General features: G+C 41.1%; 1 protein-coding gene across 1 annotated transcript in view; it reads right to left on the bottom strand.

Annotated features, from left to right (window-relative positions):
• Nucleotides 1-19,658, bottom strand: part of ARHGEF28 (Rho guanine nucleotide exchange factor 28) — a 127,172-nt gene that overhangs the window by 95,837 nt on the left and 11,677 nt on the right. The window contains exons 3-4 of the mRNA XM_065655732.1: nucleotides 4,161-4,308; nucleotides 2,073-2,363 (exon numbers count right to left, since the gene is read on the bottom strand). Of these exons, the coding sequence (XP_065511804.1) occupies nucleotides 2,073-2,363; nucleotides 4,161-4,308 (439 nt within the window). The remainder of the gene's footprint in view (nucleotides 1-2,072; nucleotides 2,364-4,160; nucleotides 4,309-19,658) is intronic.

Here is a 19,658-nt window from a genome sequence, read left to right as displayed (position 1 = left end):
AGCTCAAGCCTGAAGCCTGGACCTCAGAGAGAGACAGAGGGAATGACTGACCAGCCTTGGGCTGAAGGAGAAGCAGTCTGGAAAGCTTTCAGAAGACCCCCACTCAACGAGGATGGCCAGCAAGCACTGCCCAGGCATGAATGTGTTCAGAGGTCTCTGCTGTGCATGAGCATCACTAGCAGGCCCCAGGAATTCCAATCAGTTTTTGTTTTACTCAGATACAAGGGAAAGAGCTGAGCTTCATTTAGGAGCAACAACTGGGGCAAAAAGGGAGAAGTCACCTCATCAGTGCAACAGTGCCCATGAGGCAACCACTAACGCGGCATGCTCAAGACACGCTCGTCTGACACTTCAAATATTCACAGAGACTTTGTACAGTGACTGGAGCACACATCTCTGCTTTTCTGCTGTATTCCTGCTCCGGTGGGGGGATTGGACTAGATGATCTTTTGAGGTCCCTTTCAATCCCTAACATTCTGTGACTTAAACTTCTTTAATGTATAATATTTAAAAATGAAAAGTGAACAAAGTATGAAAAAGACATTGAAACAAAAAAACCTACAAGTCCTTTGAAAGTCGCAAGAAGGCAACGCACTCTTCCATATAAATGTTGCAGTAGAGCTGAAAATTAACAATTAGCATAACTAAAAATTAAACAATTTTGCTATTTGGATAGCAGCTGCCCTAGCAGAGCTTAGTCTGGTACTGGCTGAGCTGATCTCCGACTCACAACGCACCCAAAAGAAACTTTCCCACGTTTCAAGCAAGCAGGTACCCAGGTGGCTTTGCCTGAGCATCTATCAGTACCTCTGATAACCTGCTGATGCTTCTGGGTTGGGCTTCAGCTGGTTTTGATAGAACGCTTAGCCAAGTCTACAAACAAAACTACAGCTGATTTCTTCAGGCTTTGAATCAAGGTCTTCATTGCTAAGATCCAATAGCCGTTCCAGCAGTCGCATAATGTGAACAAATATTTACTACACACCAAAATGAAGCAAGTAATGGCTTGGTTGTTTTTTTTCTCTCCTCTCTCACCTCTTGAAAGAGCTGTTTACAACAGAGAGGCAAAAACCATACTTGAGGAAGGCAGTAGCAGATTTCAAGCCATCTGTCTTTAAGAATTAGAAAGATTTAAGACAGGAAAAACACCCTCATCCAAAGAAATGGGCTAAGTGCTGGTTTTTTACTTCATAAAAGCTTGCATGAATCTCTTTTTCGGTTTGGCTTATATAGAAACTGCCTGTCCTCAAATTTTTAGCAATTTAAAGTACTAAAACAGCCAAAAGTACCAAATTTTCAATGAAAAACATGTGAAGCCATCAAGTTTAACACTATTTCCAACCTCAGCTATAAATCAGTTGAGTCTGCAAAAAAAATTATACTCTCAGCAAAACCTAACTACAGTTTTCTGTTTGCAATGAAACCTGAAACCAGCAAAATTCCACCTGATTTTTTTACAAAATTTTTCAATAGCATACCCTAACAAAGTTTCATGTGTATTCTGGCCCACTCCCTCTAAAATAAAAATTTTAAAAGCCACAAAATTTGCTTGATGATATTCTCCCCAAAGAATGGTCATACTCATAAATAAAGCATGAACACTGACAGCATGGTGATAAAAAAATATGTTTACTCTGTACATCAGAATGCCTACAGTGACACATTCTTCTATTTTATGACTGTCTTTTTTTTGTCTGTGTAATTAAAATACCTCACTTGGTTGAAATCACGGCAGAGATATTTCACTGCTACAATTCTTGTATTTTTTAAACACACAGCTCTTCAATCTTGCAAAGGTAGAGTCTATTTATAAATAATGAACTGCATTCACAGTGAGGCAAGTCACAAACAGCCTCTGGAGAGACTGAGCTACAACAGCCATTATTATCCTTTTTAAACCCCTGGCCACAAACCAAATCTCTGATTACTCCTCTCATACTTGAACAATTTTTCATCATAACCACAAAATAAAGCACAAGTGTTGAGAACCTGGGATAAAAGAGATACTCTGCTCTGAACTGTGCACCAAACCACTGTCAGAAGCTTTCAAACTTAAAATACAATCTTACCACCTTCTGAGCAGCTTCCAAGGATGTTCCATGTTGACGGCAATTCTTCATGAGCAATGGCCATCATCAAATCATTATCCAGGGACTGTAAATCTTTTATCCTTAGACCAAACTTATCCAGCAACATCTTGGGACTAGCAGCAGTGACATGTTCTGCATGATCGACCAGAAAACGAGACAACTTGGAAGACAGATTCTCTCTGTAAGTGACTGGACAGCTGCCGAGGACCACAGGTGAGTATCCCCTTGTGTACATTAACACAGAGACAGAAACTGCCTCTTGGCATCCATGGCCTGTAATTATAATGTAAATTAATCATTAACATTAGTTTTTCCTCATTTTTCCCCCTTTTAAGAGCTCTGATGACTCATCCAGAATTACTTTATTCTTCCCTCTAATTACATCTATTTGTCATAGGGCATCAACCAGCCATTTCTGGTGATGAACTTGGATTCTGCTAGACTGTGAACTGCCAGTCCTCCCAATTACACTGACATAATTAATTCTAAAACCAGTCATTCTAGGTCAAGGTTCTTTAACAACAATGGAAAGAAGAGATAACTACATCAGGGTGAAATCCCACAAATCAAAAGCCTGAAGGTTCTTGAGTAAAAATCAAGAACAATAAGACACCAATGAAAAGAGTGGCAGAAACTCTGAGTAATATATCTATTTATTAGCATGCATTTTGTACCTATCAGTGTCTCCATGTACGCAAAAACCTGAAAGCTTTTACTGAATGTAAGTTTTATGCTTTTAGCAGACTTAATTAAATTCTGTATCAACTGCCTAACTTACAGTTGGAGCCCTTGAAGTCCAAGGGCATTTCTCTCTCAAACCGCTCAAGCACCCCGTGCATTCCTCCTGCTCCTTTGCCATCTAAGGATGGATGTCATACATCTAAAAGAGGTGCAAGCTGGAGAGCTAACCATGACACACTATAGACACAAATCTAAATTTTCTAAAACAGCCCCAAATAACTACAAGTATATATGCAATCTAGTAACCGCAGAAGGAAGCATGTACTTACCACATCTGCAGTTGTTTTTAAAGTGTTCTCCATTCACTTATACTTAATTTGGCCACTACGAAACAATAGCAACAACGGCAGGGCTATATGTTAACCTCACACTTTTATTTTCATCTGTTCACAGTTTCTGTTTGAACAGGCAGGTGATTAAGTGTTGCCTGTGGCCTCCTTTTTTAATTCCTAGCCAAGAAGCAATCATTTAACAGTGTCATTTCAGGCCTCAAATTAAAAAAAAAAAAGACTGCATATTCTTCAGATGTATTTCATGACAATCTTTTACCATTCACGGGATTAAAGAAGCCACCATGTAACGGCGGCGTATTTTCCCTTTTTGTACTCACTGGTTATTTTCAGACTCCAAATCCCCTTTAGAAAACAAGAACAAATAACAGGCAGATCCTATTGCATAGGTACATCGTGTCTACAGCCACCTACTCATGCAAGTGAAGAGGTCACAAAGCACAGGATAAAGCTGACAAGCAGGGTTTATATTACATCCACAAGAGGAACAACATCAAGACACTGAGACGGCTGAGGCAGCAGAAATTGCCCCCATTTGCAGTGAGGCACCCCCAGAAGGGTTCCCCTGACACCTCTGCACCGTGTGTAGCTCCAGCAGAGCTGCAAGCACTGCACATTTCCACCATGAGAGCCTTGCAAGCTGGGCTGAGTGCTGCACCCAGGGAAGGCTCAGACAAAAACATGACTTTCACAGACATTGGGATGCCTGGAGGCAAACAGTCATGGCATAGAACTAATTCAGATTAAAAACGATGCTATCCCTGAAGACTGCACTTCAATGCACACTGAACTATGCAAGCCCTGCCTCTAACACTGTCTATACCTGACATTGTGCTGGTGTGGGTTGCTATGAAAGGCAGTCTTACCTGTGGTCAGTTAAACTCAGCCTGGATCTAAAGGTCACCATTCAATTCCTGCATTTCCTCCCTTGCGGAGCCATAAAACAGAGTTATACCATATTGTCCAGCTGTGCCCAGCTTCGAAATGGGGGTGGGCTATAGCAGAGAAATGAAAAACGTAAACGGGAGCTAACACTCACCTGGAACAATGGACCGAAGAGCATTGTTACTAATTCGCTCAGCAAACATTATGTGCCTCTTCATGGATCCATCATAAACAAAGTAAAACTCGGCATCCTCTGGGAGGTAAATGTCTTTGTCAAATTTTGCATTTATAGTCACTTGTCCCTGAAAAATAAAGGCACTTTCAGAAACATCCAGTAAATTTCTCATCTCCAATAAACCCATTGATATATACTTCACATGCAAGTTTATTATAACCTTTTCAACTCTGCTATACAGAGGTTGTGATGCAATGACAGAGCTGCAGTTTTCTACTTCCGCTTAGAAAATAGCACTGTTTTTATGCCTGCACAAGCAAAGGTGACTTTAAAAATTGCCTTTTAAATAACATATTTTAATTAATTCTTTCATCCTGACCCACATAAATATAACTGACATTTAATTTAAAATGCATCAGAATAAGTGAGTCAGTGAACCTCAGTATTTTGCTATTTACAAAAGCATTCTTTGTGTTAAAAAAGTTCAAAATTCCAAAGTGGTTGAAATGATCGTAGACTCAGTTTACAAAACAAAAGTACTGATGTAATTCTACAACTGACTCTGCCAGTTTCAAAGAATACTAGTTCCCAGACATCTGCCCATGGTTTTCTTTATCGTAAATAGAAAGCAACCAGCCAAGAAAAATCTGTCATACAATAGCTTCAGAAAAGAACAGGAAAGGGATCTGAGAAGCAGCAAACAATAACAAATGTCTGACATGTCTGAGGAAGGAAATTTACATGCAGTTGTGTTTCCTTGAAGAGAAGGACAACATGCTCCATGACAGTCCCTGCCTGCCACAGTTGTTCCAAATAAGACAAAATTGCCCCAACATCTGGCAGAATGGTACTTGCTGGAAAACATTCTGCAGAAGAATATCTCAGTCGTTTTTGTTTCCCAAGGATGCCTACCCCGCCTCTATTCAAAACTTACCACAGCACTAACTACACCAGCTCCATAAACAAGTTAGGTAAAAACCTGCACCAAAGCATGACGTGGTGGCGCAGAAATTTCCGTGGCTGAATTTCCACTGTGCCCCTGACCAGACTAAGGAGAATCAGGGTCCTTCCTCCATTCATTATACAGCAAACATATACTTTACTGCAGTGAGACTCTTGCCAGCCCCCACAATGTCACATCATTGCCTGTCTTCCCCAAGGACATCTTTTTCCTCGCTCGCAACAATGCAAATCCTGTATTTGTTTTTCTCTTAAGTACAAGTAGTTCTATTGAACTAGGGGTGAAGAGGCAAAGGCTGGTTTCAGGCACAAAATCTTCCTTAGATAAGACTGTTCTCGTAAGGATAGATGCGAGTAACATTAGGAGCCCAACAAAGACAGCAAATGTGTCTGTCATTCCCAGAAACTGAAACATACTTCTTTTTAGTAGTCTGAAGTGTTATTATAATTGCCAAGTGTTTTCTCCTATTTCTCTTTGCTTTTTACGCTGTTATACACAGAATTGCTTTTCTTCTATTATTATCTGCAATTTATCATCGCTTTTTTAAAATATATTTGTTACTTGTGCATAGCACTTTCCATCCATTGTGTAATACTATGGATGGCTATTTTGGGGAGACAGGAACAGGATAAGCCCCTGAAATAACTACAAGTGTTCCACAGACTGCTCCAGTGGGTGCCTAGCTGACAGGAGCCTGGGCACAGGAGCACAACAGAACTTCCATACGGGTCACAACTCCCAAACCACTCTCTATACCCTCTGGATCCCTGAGGCTGAAGGATTATATAACCAGCCAGCTTTCATTTTTTCTTTGCATTAAGTACATGAAAAAAGCGAGATATTTTGTGGCAACATTTCTTATTTCATAAGTCTACTCTTAAAAACAAACGCGTGCGCACACACAAAAATAAAGCTCGAATTGCATCCATTGGCTTATACTTATCCTTTTTCAAAAATGTTAATCCAAACTCTCAGGAACATCTTAAACTGATCACACTGCCCAATGTACGGGCATGAGAGAGAATTTCTCAACTTGTCTTATAACAAGTGAAGGAAAAAAGCAAAAGGGGAAAAGATTCAGTGGAAAGCTCATGGGTATGATAAAAACCAGGTTTTTCTTAAACTACTCCTTTACAGCCCTCCAGAAGAAGAAATTGCTGATAATTTAAGCAAGGGTTCTATGGATAGAAGGCGAATTGGCAGCTAGCCTACAACTGGCCAAACAATTAAGCGATTAATTTGGAAAATCCCACATGATCCAAAAAGAGGGTTAAACCCTGTATTACTAGGGAGGAATGAAAGAGAACAAAGAAAGTTACTTTCACAGGGGAATATTAAGGTGTACCTTTTTTGATACTGGATGGCTACCACACCTGGCATCAGAGCCAGTTATTTCACAAAGAACAAACTCCTATCATCACCTCCAGCACTTCCCATTTGTTCTTCACATCCATTCTGTCTTCAAACATTCCCATTTTACATTGCTCAATTTCACCATCTTCTTCCCTACTACCACTACTAAAACATGCATCATTTTGCTGTTCAGGTCACCACAAATGCCTTTTGCTCTAGATTCTAAGTATCTTTTTTCTTTTCACCTATTCCTCTGCAAAACACCCTTGGTGCAGTTATGTGATCTCCCCTTTTCACCACCCAAAAATCCTTTACACTTGCATCCTGTGGGGCTGTCCTATGCAGAGACAGGAGTTGGACTCGATGACCCTTGTGGGTCCCTTCCAACTCAGGACATTCTATGATCCTACTAGTGCTGGAGTTCACCGCTTTGCTTTGATGCCTTCCTGTCTCTCCTCTGCTTCGCACAACACTTATCCTGCCCGGCCATGCCCCATGACAGTCACACTGCTACCTGCCCTCTCACAGGACAACTTCTCTTCCACCAAACATCAACCATTCTGCCCTCCTCATCCTCTCCGTTGAGCTACAGCCTTCGTCCTAGCTCCAGATCTACACACAGCACAGCCTGTCTCAGCCTGTATTTGGGAAGGCCAACCTCCATGGGAAATTCAATCTTTTTAAGATAAGATATGCTAGCTACCCTTCTGAAAATATATCTTGTGCTAAAGAGGATGCCATTGCTGTTCAAAATGTAGCTAATACTCCACTTCAACCTGAATATTTAAGCATTTTTTCCCTTAGTGCAGAATTACACCTTTTTATTGCCATGTTTGAATGTAAAGCAATACTTCCAATAAAAGCATCAGGGATCTATGTGATGCTAAAGAAATGGTGTTCATAGGACAGTGTGGAACCAGAAAAAAGAACCTCATACTATGTTTTATCAACTCCTTTCCCATATTTGCAAAATCTTTTTTTCAGATTTTAATATAGTTATTGTACAGTTAATTACTAGACAGTGGGTTGCATATGTAGCATATAATCTACATCCTCATATATATGCATTAATTTAAAAAGATGCTATAATGCATCTAGAAAATATCACAAAGAGATGTGACTGATGGAGATGGCTGCATCCACAACCCATTTGCACTGCTGGCTCAGATGTGTTTATTTAGCAGACCAGTCTTTCCCATTCTTATGGCGACTTGCACTTCCTTCGAAACTTTGCTGGCAGAGGTTCATTCATTACACATACGTAAACAAAAATACCACCAAACTCTGAGAATGCTTTTACTGCTGCAGCAAGAGGTGTCCCCGTGTATGTCCACGCACACATCAAGGGTGCTTTCCCATTCCTTTTCACAGCTGTGAAATGAGCTGCAATGAGACAGCACCGTAGCATGTTGTTCAGTTCCTCTGCATGAAGACAACTTTGTTACAAGTATTTAATTTTTTTTTCCTTCAAACAAAGATCATCTACAGTCAATTCTAGAATGCTCCTAGCTAGAAAAATTCTTGGAGATACTGATGTTGCTGTGAGCCTCCCCCTCCAGACTCTACAGTGGGAAAAGGCAGAAGGATTCAGGCAGCTCCCAAGCCAGACCAAAATGCAGCCTTTCAGGGTGGAGAAGGAGGAAGAGGATGTGAGTTTAGTTTTTCTGCACTCTGTTGTGGCATGTATGACTTTGCCTTTACCTGCATTTAAATGCAGATCACTCAAGGGCATTGACTTTACCATGCTATGAGTTCTACATAGAGGCAATCTACTGTCTTATTGAGAGCTACCTTCTTTGAGAAAAGGGCTTATTTTATTAGCTTAAATCTGAGGGATCATTTGTATCTTTCCATTATACCCGTTCTGTGCAAAGGCATTTATTTCCTGGCTCCCTTGGGCAAGACCAGCCCAGGGAACAGGTTGCAGCAGGAACCACCTCTGCAGATCTTTGCAGAAAAATGGACTGTGAGAGCAACAGAAGTGGGAGCAATTCCAGCTCCATCATCCTCCTCTTTCCCTAGCAAGGCACACAGAAAGGAGGAAAGTGAGCCAGATCTTGAAATGAGGCTCAGCAACATATTCCTCCACCAAAGTAATGCCCCTCTGCTTCACAGGACATTCCCAAGAGCTTTTTGGGAGATGCTACCTCTTTATAACAGAGCTGCTTCTTGCCAGAGCCAGAGTGCTCAACCCAGGCTCTCAATCAAAACATATATCGACCAGACTTACAACAATTAAATAGTGTAAGTAATCAACAGTGAAACGCATCATGAGGAATTCTATGAGGAATTCATAGTCACAGAAGACACTTATTCAGTATCACTCTCACCACACCTGGGAAAAGCACTTCTTCACCGCTTCACACCCCATTCTGCAGGGCACAAGCAAAGCACCTTCTCAAGTCTGCAAAAACCTTTGGCACTGACCCATCACTAAAGCATGAAGAGACTAAAATTAAAGTTATCAGCATTTAAAATTAGGTAATTAAGCCCTAATTCCATATCAGTACAAAAGCAAAAAAATAATATAAATAAATTATGATATATGCACTACCTGAAATGGGGGCACTGTCCTAGAAAGGACAGTTCTGAGCCCATTCCAGACACTGAAGCTGGAAACACATCCCAGCTGGCAAATTTCTTCCAAAACAGTGTGTTTTTCTAAATACAGAGTCAATTTAGGCTTAACACTTACCCTCTAGGTACCAAAACCTAAACTAGACAGGCACCTCATCTTTGGAAAATTGGCCAAGTGACCTGAATGCAGGGCAGCTGTTAGAGCATAGACCCAGAGGACTTCACTGGGCCAGATTCCCAAGAATCCACCAGTTGCTAGGTGTCTGACATTATTTTCACAAGTTCCTTTCTCTAACAACAGTTCAACCTCTCTCACACTCTTTCCTCTCCCCAACAAGGTTACTTATATCCAGATGAACTTGGAAAAATGTAGAGGGAGTTTTAGGTTTATTTCTACATTTATGTATGGTTAAGTATGCTTTTTGCGGTCCACATAGACCTCAGATAGTTCAATTCCCATTTAATCAAAACAAAGGGAAGGATGTGCCCCTTCACCAGCTCTAGCAAATAAACACAGCTTGTGGTCACAGCTTGTTTCTCAGGCAGATGCTGGGGAAGGTCCTTGCCCTGGAGTTCACACAGTGTTGATTCTGACGGACTGGTAGAGGAAGCAAATGTTAAAGTTCAGGGGCACTTACCGAGACTAGCCAGCTATTATCTTACATTTACGCCTGACTGGCTCAAAGCAAGTACTTCAGCTCTACTGAACCACCACAGGAACACATGGAAACTGGAGATCCCTCAAACATCATCCAGGCCTGCAACAGCAGAGAATGTCGGCCAGCCACACCAGCATCCACTGCAAAAAGGTACCAGCAATTGTACAGAAGAGCATAGGAGAAACCCTCAGTCCATTGAAGCCAAGAGGACTTTTGCCACCAATTTAACGACAGCCAAGATAATTACTGCAGCCCCTGAAATAAACTTTAAAAAAATATAATTTCTTTTTTTAAAAAAAAGCATATGGGAGTATCTGGGAGAAGAGGTAGCAGCGATGAGGCCAATAAAGAGAGACTCCAACCCAACTGTAAATGCATTAAACCTGTTGCTGAGCAAGTGTTTGGCAGCTTTGACCTCTCTGGGATCCATAAAGGAAAGCATTTTAATTACCAGTGAAAACACTGCCCTGGCACCAGCACCAAGGAGGAGATTTGGAAGGTTTTTGTTTTTAACAGGATTTATAGGTCTATGCTCTCTTTCAATGTAACCAAACAGGTTTTTCAGACGTATGTTTTCCTTTGGTTTCTCTAAGGCGTTCGAGAGCTGACTGAAATGGATGAGCAGCAGCAGAGTCTCCTGAGCCACATGTGCCAGGTGGGGAGCAGCAAAGACCTGTCTCCCCGCAGCCTCAGGAGAAGAGCTCCTTAGACCTTAGGTGGGCTTCCAAATCCAGGCTATTGTGCTGGCTAACACTGAAAATTTAATGATTGGTCCCTATCTTTACATACACAGCCTAGGTAAAACTATTTTCCCAACAGCCTTTTACCATAAAAAATAATTATTTCCATTTTGAGATACCCTTAGCACAGATTGTAAAGTACACTAAAAATGTCTTTACCAAATTAAAAAAGCAACATAATAGCTTGAGAAATAATGTTTTATTCAGTGTTTTCAAGGATGTTATATGTAAGTATAATGGTATAAACAGATTCCACACATGTAATTACATGCTCAAGGAAAATACCCACATGCAGGGGTTAAAAAAAAGAAAAAAAAAAAGTCCTTTGTTGCCAAAAGGCAAGTCCCAACATTTCAAAGTACATGTGAATCCCCAAGTATTGCCAGCAATAATGGGGCTTTCCACCCCCTCATGTAAGCTGCTACTAGCCACTACAATTTAACATCATATTTCTTCAGTGCTCAAAAGACTAACTTCAGAATATCTTTATATTTTAAGATTAATTGTTTAAACATATTTTACTTGTGCTTAGATAAGACTAATGGCAAGATATTTTCCCTGAGCAGCCACATGACTTTTGTAATGAAGCTTAGCTGCAACTTTGAAAAATCATACACAAAAGATACTAAAGAAGCAGTAGGAAAATTGTAAATAACAAGAGTGGTTTAACACAAAACAACCATACTTAAATAATCAATAACAAGGACAAAGTTATAAACATGCCTTTCTAATGTTCAATGATGTTTTGATAACGTTCACCAGGGATTTCTCGTAGCCAGACTGCAGTAAACATTGTTGTGGACTTGTTTAAGAAAGTGTGTGCCCTATTTAAATGCAATGCAATGAGATTCAAGGCTAAACACACAATGAAATAGCAGTTACACCCAGGGAAGGAAAGGAGTAACAAGCTGAGAAACAAAGTAGAAGATAATGCTGAACGTTTGTCTGTAAGCATTAGCTTTCTAACTGCATAGCTAATGACATCTTAAACAAAAATAGGAGGGTTTTCCCCAATTGAATTACTTAAGAGAAGAAGAAACTGAGTATAATTAATTTCTTTTCTGTCCAGAGTAACAGAAGTTCACCATTTATTGCAGGACAACACTGAAGTGCAGCAGATGCTCTCTATTAACATCCCTGCCTTCCCACTAAGGAAAAAGTTGGAAAACTGGGAAAACAAAAATAAAAACAAAACAAACAAACAAACAAACAAAAACAACAACAAAACCCCACACCACACCACACACACACAAAAACACTAGTAATGAGAGAAAATAATACAAAGATACACAGAACCAATATTGAATTTCCCGGACCAGAGCAGCCTGGAGCAGCTGGCGTTGTGCCAGACACTGAAGGCAGACACTAGCAAGTCCTGGACTGGATCCTGCAGTTGACGGGAACTGGATTCAGGGATGCATGTAATGGGACCAGGATGAGGATTGCAGGCAGGAGAACAGGCAGGGCTCTCTTCAGAAGCCGGCCATCGACAAAGATCCTCGTGATCCCTCAGCTTTAAATTGAGTATGCCGTGGATGGCATGGAATATCTTGTTGGTCAATTTGGGTCACCTGTTCTGTCTGCCCCTCCCTGCAAGTACGACCCTTGTACAAGCCCTCACTTATGGGACATAAGAGGTCTACCAGCGACCTTGGCTGCTGTAGCAATAAAAGACAAACATGGGCCTTTTCTGCATACAATTCCTACCATTAGGTCAGTAAAACTGTAATCAGCAGGTGTTATCAGCTCTGGAGCAAACACTGTCTGAAAAATGTGCAGCCAACTTCAGAAAAATGCAGTTACTTAGAAGAACCTAGCTGAAAGGAAAATTCACTGACAGAGAATTGGTTCTGTTTTATCCAAAACCAGGACACAGAACAAGCATAATTCCATATACAAACTGGAGACAAGGTATGTGATGATATGGTCATACTTAGTATCAGACATTGCCCAAAAGGCTACATATAGATTTTTATAAAAATCAAGTATGTACATGTGGTTGCTTTTTGAAGAGCCACGTCCTCTGCTGATTTACCAGGTAAAACAATCGCCTTCAGCCTCTGCACCTGTGCACAAGACACCGTCTGCACGCAGGAAATGTGCCACAGCAGATTCTCCAGACAACATTAACTTTACACACCAAGTATTTGTAGGTACTTCTTCTGCATGAGGCAGCTTTGTAAGAAATGCAGAGGAAGTATTTGCGCAGAAATCCCCGGGCACAAGTCAGAAGCATCTCCTCACCTTTGCTTAGAGCAAGAGAGCACAAGGGAAGCCCAAAGACTAGCAGCTGAGGCAGCTCTCTGTTCTTGTCAAAAGAGTGAGAAAGGATTCAGTGACCACCTGCATCCCAGAATATAATGTGAAGGATGCTTCTAGCAAGGTCCCAGCACACCCTTGAAAAGAAAAGTGCTAACAGAGAAATATCCTAATTAGGATCAATAAGCTGCCCTCTTTTGCTATGAAATATCAGCAAGTTCACCACTTTGGTTTAGATGCGGTGCCTTTTTAAAAGGAAAAATAAGTGTTGGCAGAAGATATTGCCACCTTTTTGACTGCTAAGTAGCCCAAATAAACTGGGAAAAAATAAAGTGTTCTGCTACATCCAAACCAGTGACAAAAGTACACTCCAGCAATAAAGAACAAGGACAGAAGAGATCCTAAGAAGTCAACTAGCTGACTTCCCTATCTCCGGGCAGGATCAACACTGCCCAAGTTACTCCTCAAAGATGGCTTTTGTCCACCCTGTTCTGAAACCCCTGCACAGTCACTAATGCACAACACTGGGAACCTCTACCCACCCAAACAATTCCCTACGTGGCCTCTCCCATTTGCCACAGCTGGCACATACTTTAGCTTTTTTCTAAGGGCCTAATGAGTCTTCAGCCTTGGTAACATGAGAGCTGGGTGATACTGTTGTCTCAAAGATGGATTCTTAACCCAGTCTGCAATGACCACTCCACACATAGAGTCAAGATTTTCATTTACTTACAGTTTTCTGCAGAATGGGGTGCCAGGCACTAATCCACTAAACTAGCATACCTCAATTTCCCAGACATCGGTTATTTATACATTGGTGTGTATTGAATGCCACCTTTCTGATACATATACATTCCTACCTATGTGTTAATTGGCTAAGAGTCTTCTCGCTTTCATTTAAAAATACAGTGTCTTAAAAATTAATTGCACATGTTCAGTGGGTAGGGGTCTTTGGGCAGTGGGTGAATTCCAGAGTAGGGGTGTGGTTTTCATATTATAATTAACTAGTTCCCTTTCAGGACACCAATTAGTGGAACTTTGCAGACTTACCAAGTTAGTTTAGATAAGGATGCTGATATTCAAGGATATCTGTCCACTGCCTTAAATCCTTTTGACCTTCTACTCCTCGTTACAGATATCCATTTAGTCATAATCTTCAGTATATTCTTTGTTTCTGTACAATGTTTTCATGCATAAGTTGAGTTCTAGCCCATTGAGGACTTTGGAGCTGCATTATGTTTTTGTTCAGAAGAGGAGAGATGAAGGGTTGTGTTTTCTTTTGTTGGGTTTTAATAGGAGATCAGCCTTAAACCTTCTGGTTTTCAGTCAAGTTTATTGCAATACTTGTCCCTCAGTGACAAAGTGAAGTATATCTGCTGTATTGAGAGTTTCTGAACTTGCACGCACTGACATTTTCCCAAAGCTAATGCTTCAAAATAAGCTACACCTCCTGCCTCCTCACTAGCCTCAACACAGGCTCCATCTCTTTGCAGACACAGGCAAAAGAACAAGTTTCTTGTTGAGAACTGCAAGATTTGGCCCCAGGAAAAGGATTTAGAATCCATCAGAATGGAAAGGAAAGAAAAAAATAGGCGTGAATCTAAAATATAGCTTATTTACAGCAAAACCAAATGTAATTCCTCTAAATAGAAGAAACCTGTAACAGGCAATGACATACATATGTCTGCAGGTCTTTATGCTGCTCTGCACTGCTAAGTTGCCTCTAACATCATCCACATTAAGAAGAAAACATGTACTAGGCATATCGGTGCATTGCATTCAGTGTACATGCAATAAGACCAGGTGCTTCCAGGTATTTACTTTCTATACCATCACCTTACCACTAAAAACGCCCTCCTCAGTCCTGGTTTTACTGTTTCACCCCCTCGGTCATCCCTTCACTTAGTTTCTGTCAGCTCCTCCCATTTGCATTGCTGGAAAGCACCATCCCCCAAAAGATGTCAAGCGCAAACACAGCAGGAGCTTATGGTTCACCAAGGTTGCAAGGGAAGCCTGGCACGATTTTAGGCCACCAGCAAACAGCATGGCATGCAGCAAGGAGGCGGTCAGAAAAGCATGCTGTGATGCAGGTGTCACATGAATCTTTCACCCTGCACTGCTATACTGGTATATAGGGTGACAGGAGAGCAAAGAAACAAACACTAGTAGGGTACTGAAGGGATTAACTCATAACGGAAGATCAAAAGGCACAGAAATAAAGTATAACTTGAACAACCGGCCATTTCAGTAATACAGTCTAGCGCCAAACACAGAAGCTCAGACTCTTCATACAATCACAAGTAGGTGCTGATCTCCCTTACGACTTGGCTGCAGGAATTCGGTCGAGCAAGAAAACCCCAAAATGACCCTTGCAAACCATAAAGATGAAGAGAATGAAAGCATCCACTAACCTCTTCCCCAGCATAGGGTGCTAAGTGATAAAGTTGAAACAACACTAATCTCCCATTTAAAGGTACAACTGGCAGCAAGACCATTTACACATCACCATGAGCAACAGCCAGCCACACTAACTTGACCCACACAAGATCTCAGCACACAATCTCATCTTTGTTGAATTAGTGAGAGCATACAGTACAGAACTTATGATAGCTTTGTACTTTTTATGCCTGCTGTATGTCAGTAGCCGGAAAAGAGACAGTACCTGATCTGGCTGGTGCAGAACTAATCTACGAATGTTTTTAAACAATCTCAAAGCAGAGCAAGTTTATATTAAATCAGCACTTTGAACCACATGGCCACAATCTTCTTTAACTTGTCACCCATGGTCTTAAAGCTGTGTTTAGTGCACAATCCAACTGACAAAAGGCAAGGTAGAAAAAAGTTCCACGTGGCAAAATGATCAATACGTATGGAGAATGGGACATCATCTAATTCTGGAACTGCTAAATAAAAATAGCCTGGATGGGTTTATCAGAAAGAAGAAATAATTTTTTTTTTTTTAAAAAAAAAAAAAAAAAGCACTACACAGTACCAAAATGTATTAACATTCTTGCTGGCCTGTCATTAAAAATGTAATTCAGTGTTTTGCTGTCAATGTCAACACAATTTATGTTGGTGCAAAAAATCAAACAGGGGAATTAAGAAGCTTGGGAATCAGCTGTTCACATACGCAGGTCAGAAAACTTGTGCAATAAAGCATATTAATAGAAAATGAACATCCATTCTGACATGCAATTACTAACTAAAATAAATGAGTTACCTCTTTCAGTTGACTTGTTTTAAAATATATAAATCAGGTTACTTATTATTCTCATATCCTATTTGACATCAGGGATCTACTGTTGCAGACACTGCGCAAATACATGCGAGCACAAAGTCCCTGCCCAGAGAAATCCCAGTCTAAGGACTGAACAGCAAAACAAAAAATGGAGGAAAAATAATACACAATGGGAGCAAAATTGATCTGACTGCTGATGGACATGCTTTGAAGACCGGTTCTTTTCCTTAGTATTTTTTAAAACGGAGCCCATTCTTTCAAATGTATTTCCTCATTCTGGCAGCAACTATGCGTTCAAACACAGGCCAGCCTGTGCATGCTCTTCTGTGTGCCCCCCACACAAGCCACCCACGATGGACTTGACCAGACTCCCACAGGGGTCAACACTGGATCAGGCCAGCAAACACAGCTCAGTGCATTAGTGAACACATGATAGAAGGCCAACAGACATTTACATTTTAAACCATCTATTTACATATTAAACCATATTTCTCTTTTGTGTTTCTATATCACCATGTAACAGGACAGCAGTTTCAGCCTGGTTGAACACACAGACTGGACCAGCATATGGCCAACCCTACCACAACAGCAAAGAGCTTGAAAGCACAGGACAGGCATGACAGACTAGAAACTGTCTTCTTTCCACACAGTGCTGGGCAGATGAGACTGAACACACAGGAAGGGCAGAAAATCCAAAAGCTGCATCCCACCATGGGAACCTCTGTCTCTTTCCACTCCTCTTCCCACCCCAACTCGTCTTAGTACACCAGAGAGGAACTGGGAAGGCACACAGCTTTGCAAGGTAGATGACCAACTACTCACTTTGGGAGCAATATGAAAGTCCTACTGCTGCTTCCTTCTCATACCATACAAAAGCACACTGGCATCCTATATCAGTTTGAACTTTGCATCAGTCATTTAGAAAACAGAATACATTGTTGAATTATTTCTGTTAATTCTGCTTCCCACTTCAAATGCATGTGAAACCCATGCATTTGTGAAGAAGGTAACAATTACAGGTCATTTGTCCCTCTAGTTCTAACTAGGCATACAAATAACATATTTTAGAGAAAAAAAAAAAAAGGAATTTCTTCTTGTCGAACAGGATGATTCACAACTTTTTAACTTCTTAACTAAGTGTTTTCAGAGTCTCTCTGCCTATTAACCTCTGAACATTTTCCAGCAGATGTGCTTAAAGTATTCCTGGACATAGTGCTTGAGCAAAAATAAAACCCTGCTTATTTAACCACCTCTGCCATGGACCTCAGTGCAGAACTGAAAATTTCAGAAGCATTCAGGGTTGTGCCAACAACAGAGCGCATTTTACCTTTGCCTTCAGCAGGAGCAACATCAACCAACACCAAGCACCTTGGAAAAGTCTCAGTTTTAAGGTAGAACAGCCTGGACAACTAAAAGTTGCTGACAGGGTACGAAATTAATCTAATTACTGGATATACATTAAAACTCTCTTTTCAAACTGAACTTTCTATCACTCTTTGCTTTCTGACCTTTTCAACAGGACTTTGACTTCTAATCTGAAACTTTTGGGTTTTAATTGACTCCGAACAGCCATGCACATTCTGAAATTGACGTGAAGTAGTTTATGCAAATGTCCAGTATGAAAGTTTGTAATTATTTTTCCACCTCCATGCTACTGCTGTCCAGTGTGAAGAAGGTACAACAGTACTAGGGCTAATTCAACAGGGTGGCATGAAAGCCAGCAATTGGGTAAGGCAGGATGGCCCCTGGCAGCTGGAGGGGCAAAGCTCCTTTGCTTCATTCCTCGGCCAGTGCCTACTGGCTTATGTCTTTGACTAGGTAATGAAATGAGCTTATTTCTGAACAAAAATGTTTCAGAATTAATTGTGTTCCACCATGTTTCTCACTCACAGAAATCCAGGTAGTTACGTTGTCCATCAATACAGCAGACTTTGGTTTGAAGAACTTTAAAATTCAGCCGAGGAATTTGCTGTTGCTGTTGTCTGTGCCCTTTGGGTAGGAATATGTCCCTTATTTCACTTTCTCCTCTCAGCTCCTTACTCAAGTAGCTTCTACTGCCAAGGTAGCTGTGAATAAGCAGCTGTGTTTTCAGCTGGGTCTCAGGGAATTATGCCAGCTCATCCTTGAAGAACCACAAGATGCCAGATTAAGAAAACAGTGAAGATGCTAATGAACCTGGCTGTAGCCCAGGTGTTTGCCCAAACACTCCTGGAAGGAGGGTATTTCCTTTGAAAAAAATAACAAAAGATCAAAAGAACTTTAAAATTGTTACTTAATGACAGAAGGAAATAAAACAGCTAGGATTCAAGGGATAATTAACTGAGGTTGTAATGTAGACATGCCTTTGTAGGGATAGGCTACAGGTATATTGCATGCGATAAAAAAGCTGCCAGACTGTCTTGTCTCGCCCACAGCAGCATTTAATCCCCAATTCTGCACTCCTCTCTTAAGAGGCAAGCTCCTGCCCCAACCGTTAGTGTGGAGACAACGCTCAGAGAGGAGGTAGCTGCAAATACAGATTAGATGCACCTCCCTCCCTCTTCCTCTGCCTAAAGCAGCTGTACTCCTTTCTTTGGAACCGCAAATGAGATGGGATGCACCTTCCCTGATGGGACATGCCATAAGCAAACTGCATTAGAGGCAGTTTCCACTTACCATCAAAGCAAAACGAACTACCACATGCAAAAATGTTCTTCATACAGAGATATATTTACCTTCTAAAGAGGTTATAGAGGAAGGATGCTGCCCCATTCTAGCACTAGGTTAGGATCTGAGAAACCTACACAGGAGTGTGTTTCACCACGCCTTTCTTAAATTTCAAGCACATTGCTGCATTTACATCACCTCAGACCTTCTTTGTAAATGAAGTTAAAAAACATCTCCTGTCTCCAAAAGAGCATTGTGAAGAACGATGCACTACAAACATCACCAGGCACAGACATTATTACAGTGATAGAAAACATAGGCTCCTAACATAGACAGCATTAAGCCAAATATCACATTTCCCAGAGCAAATCACCAACCCAAACAGCAAAAAGAGCAAAGAACAGGTGTAACCATACAAACTCCATAAAGACCATTAAGAGGAAAAATGCTGGAGAGAAAAAATTCAGGGGAAAAGAAATCCTAGAAAACCCAGCCCAGGCAAAGACCATTGCCAAGCTTATCTAAGGTGGGAGAGTCTCAAGGCACTCAGACGTTCTGCAGCTGTGAGCAGCTCAGTGCTACATCCTACCCTCAGCTCTCCCAGATCCAGTCAGAGGAAAATCTGCTGAGCACTCACTGTTTGTAGGAATGTTTTGATACATCGATGTTAAACAGTGAATACACTAGCACTGCTACCCACACTACACCGAAGCAGCTGTAACTGTGAGAAACAACTCCAACTCCAAAGGAGAACAAACCAGCAGAGACACTTTAGGGTGACAGATGTGGTGTAGCAGAATACAAGAGAAGTTAATTAAGCTTTGACCTTGATAGCTTTTAGTCAACTTCAAGGGTTTGTAGGCAGGAGCTTGTGACATCTGAGGAAAGTGCATTTCAAGAATGAGTAAGCAACGTACAGTACAAGACCATGTGGAAGTTTTATTCTCCAGAGTCTTGGAGCTCGGAGCCCATGTCCCTGCCTCTTCCCGGAGAATTAACATCCAAATACTCCTTTGGAAAGACAGAATCGACACATAACCTCCA

The sequence above is a fragment of the Caloenas nicobarica genome, chromosome Z, assembly GCF_036013445.1.
Source record: "Caloenas nicobarica isolate bCalNic1 chromosome Z, bCalNic1.hap1, whole genome shotgun sequence".
In the NCBI taxonomy this organism is placed as follows: Eukaryota; Metazoa; Chordata; class Aves; order Columbiformes; family Columbidae; genus Caloenas; species Caloenas nicobarica.
The sequence above is the reverse complement of the archived record's forward strand: the minus strand, read 5'-3'. Positions and strand labels throughout refer to the sequence as shown.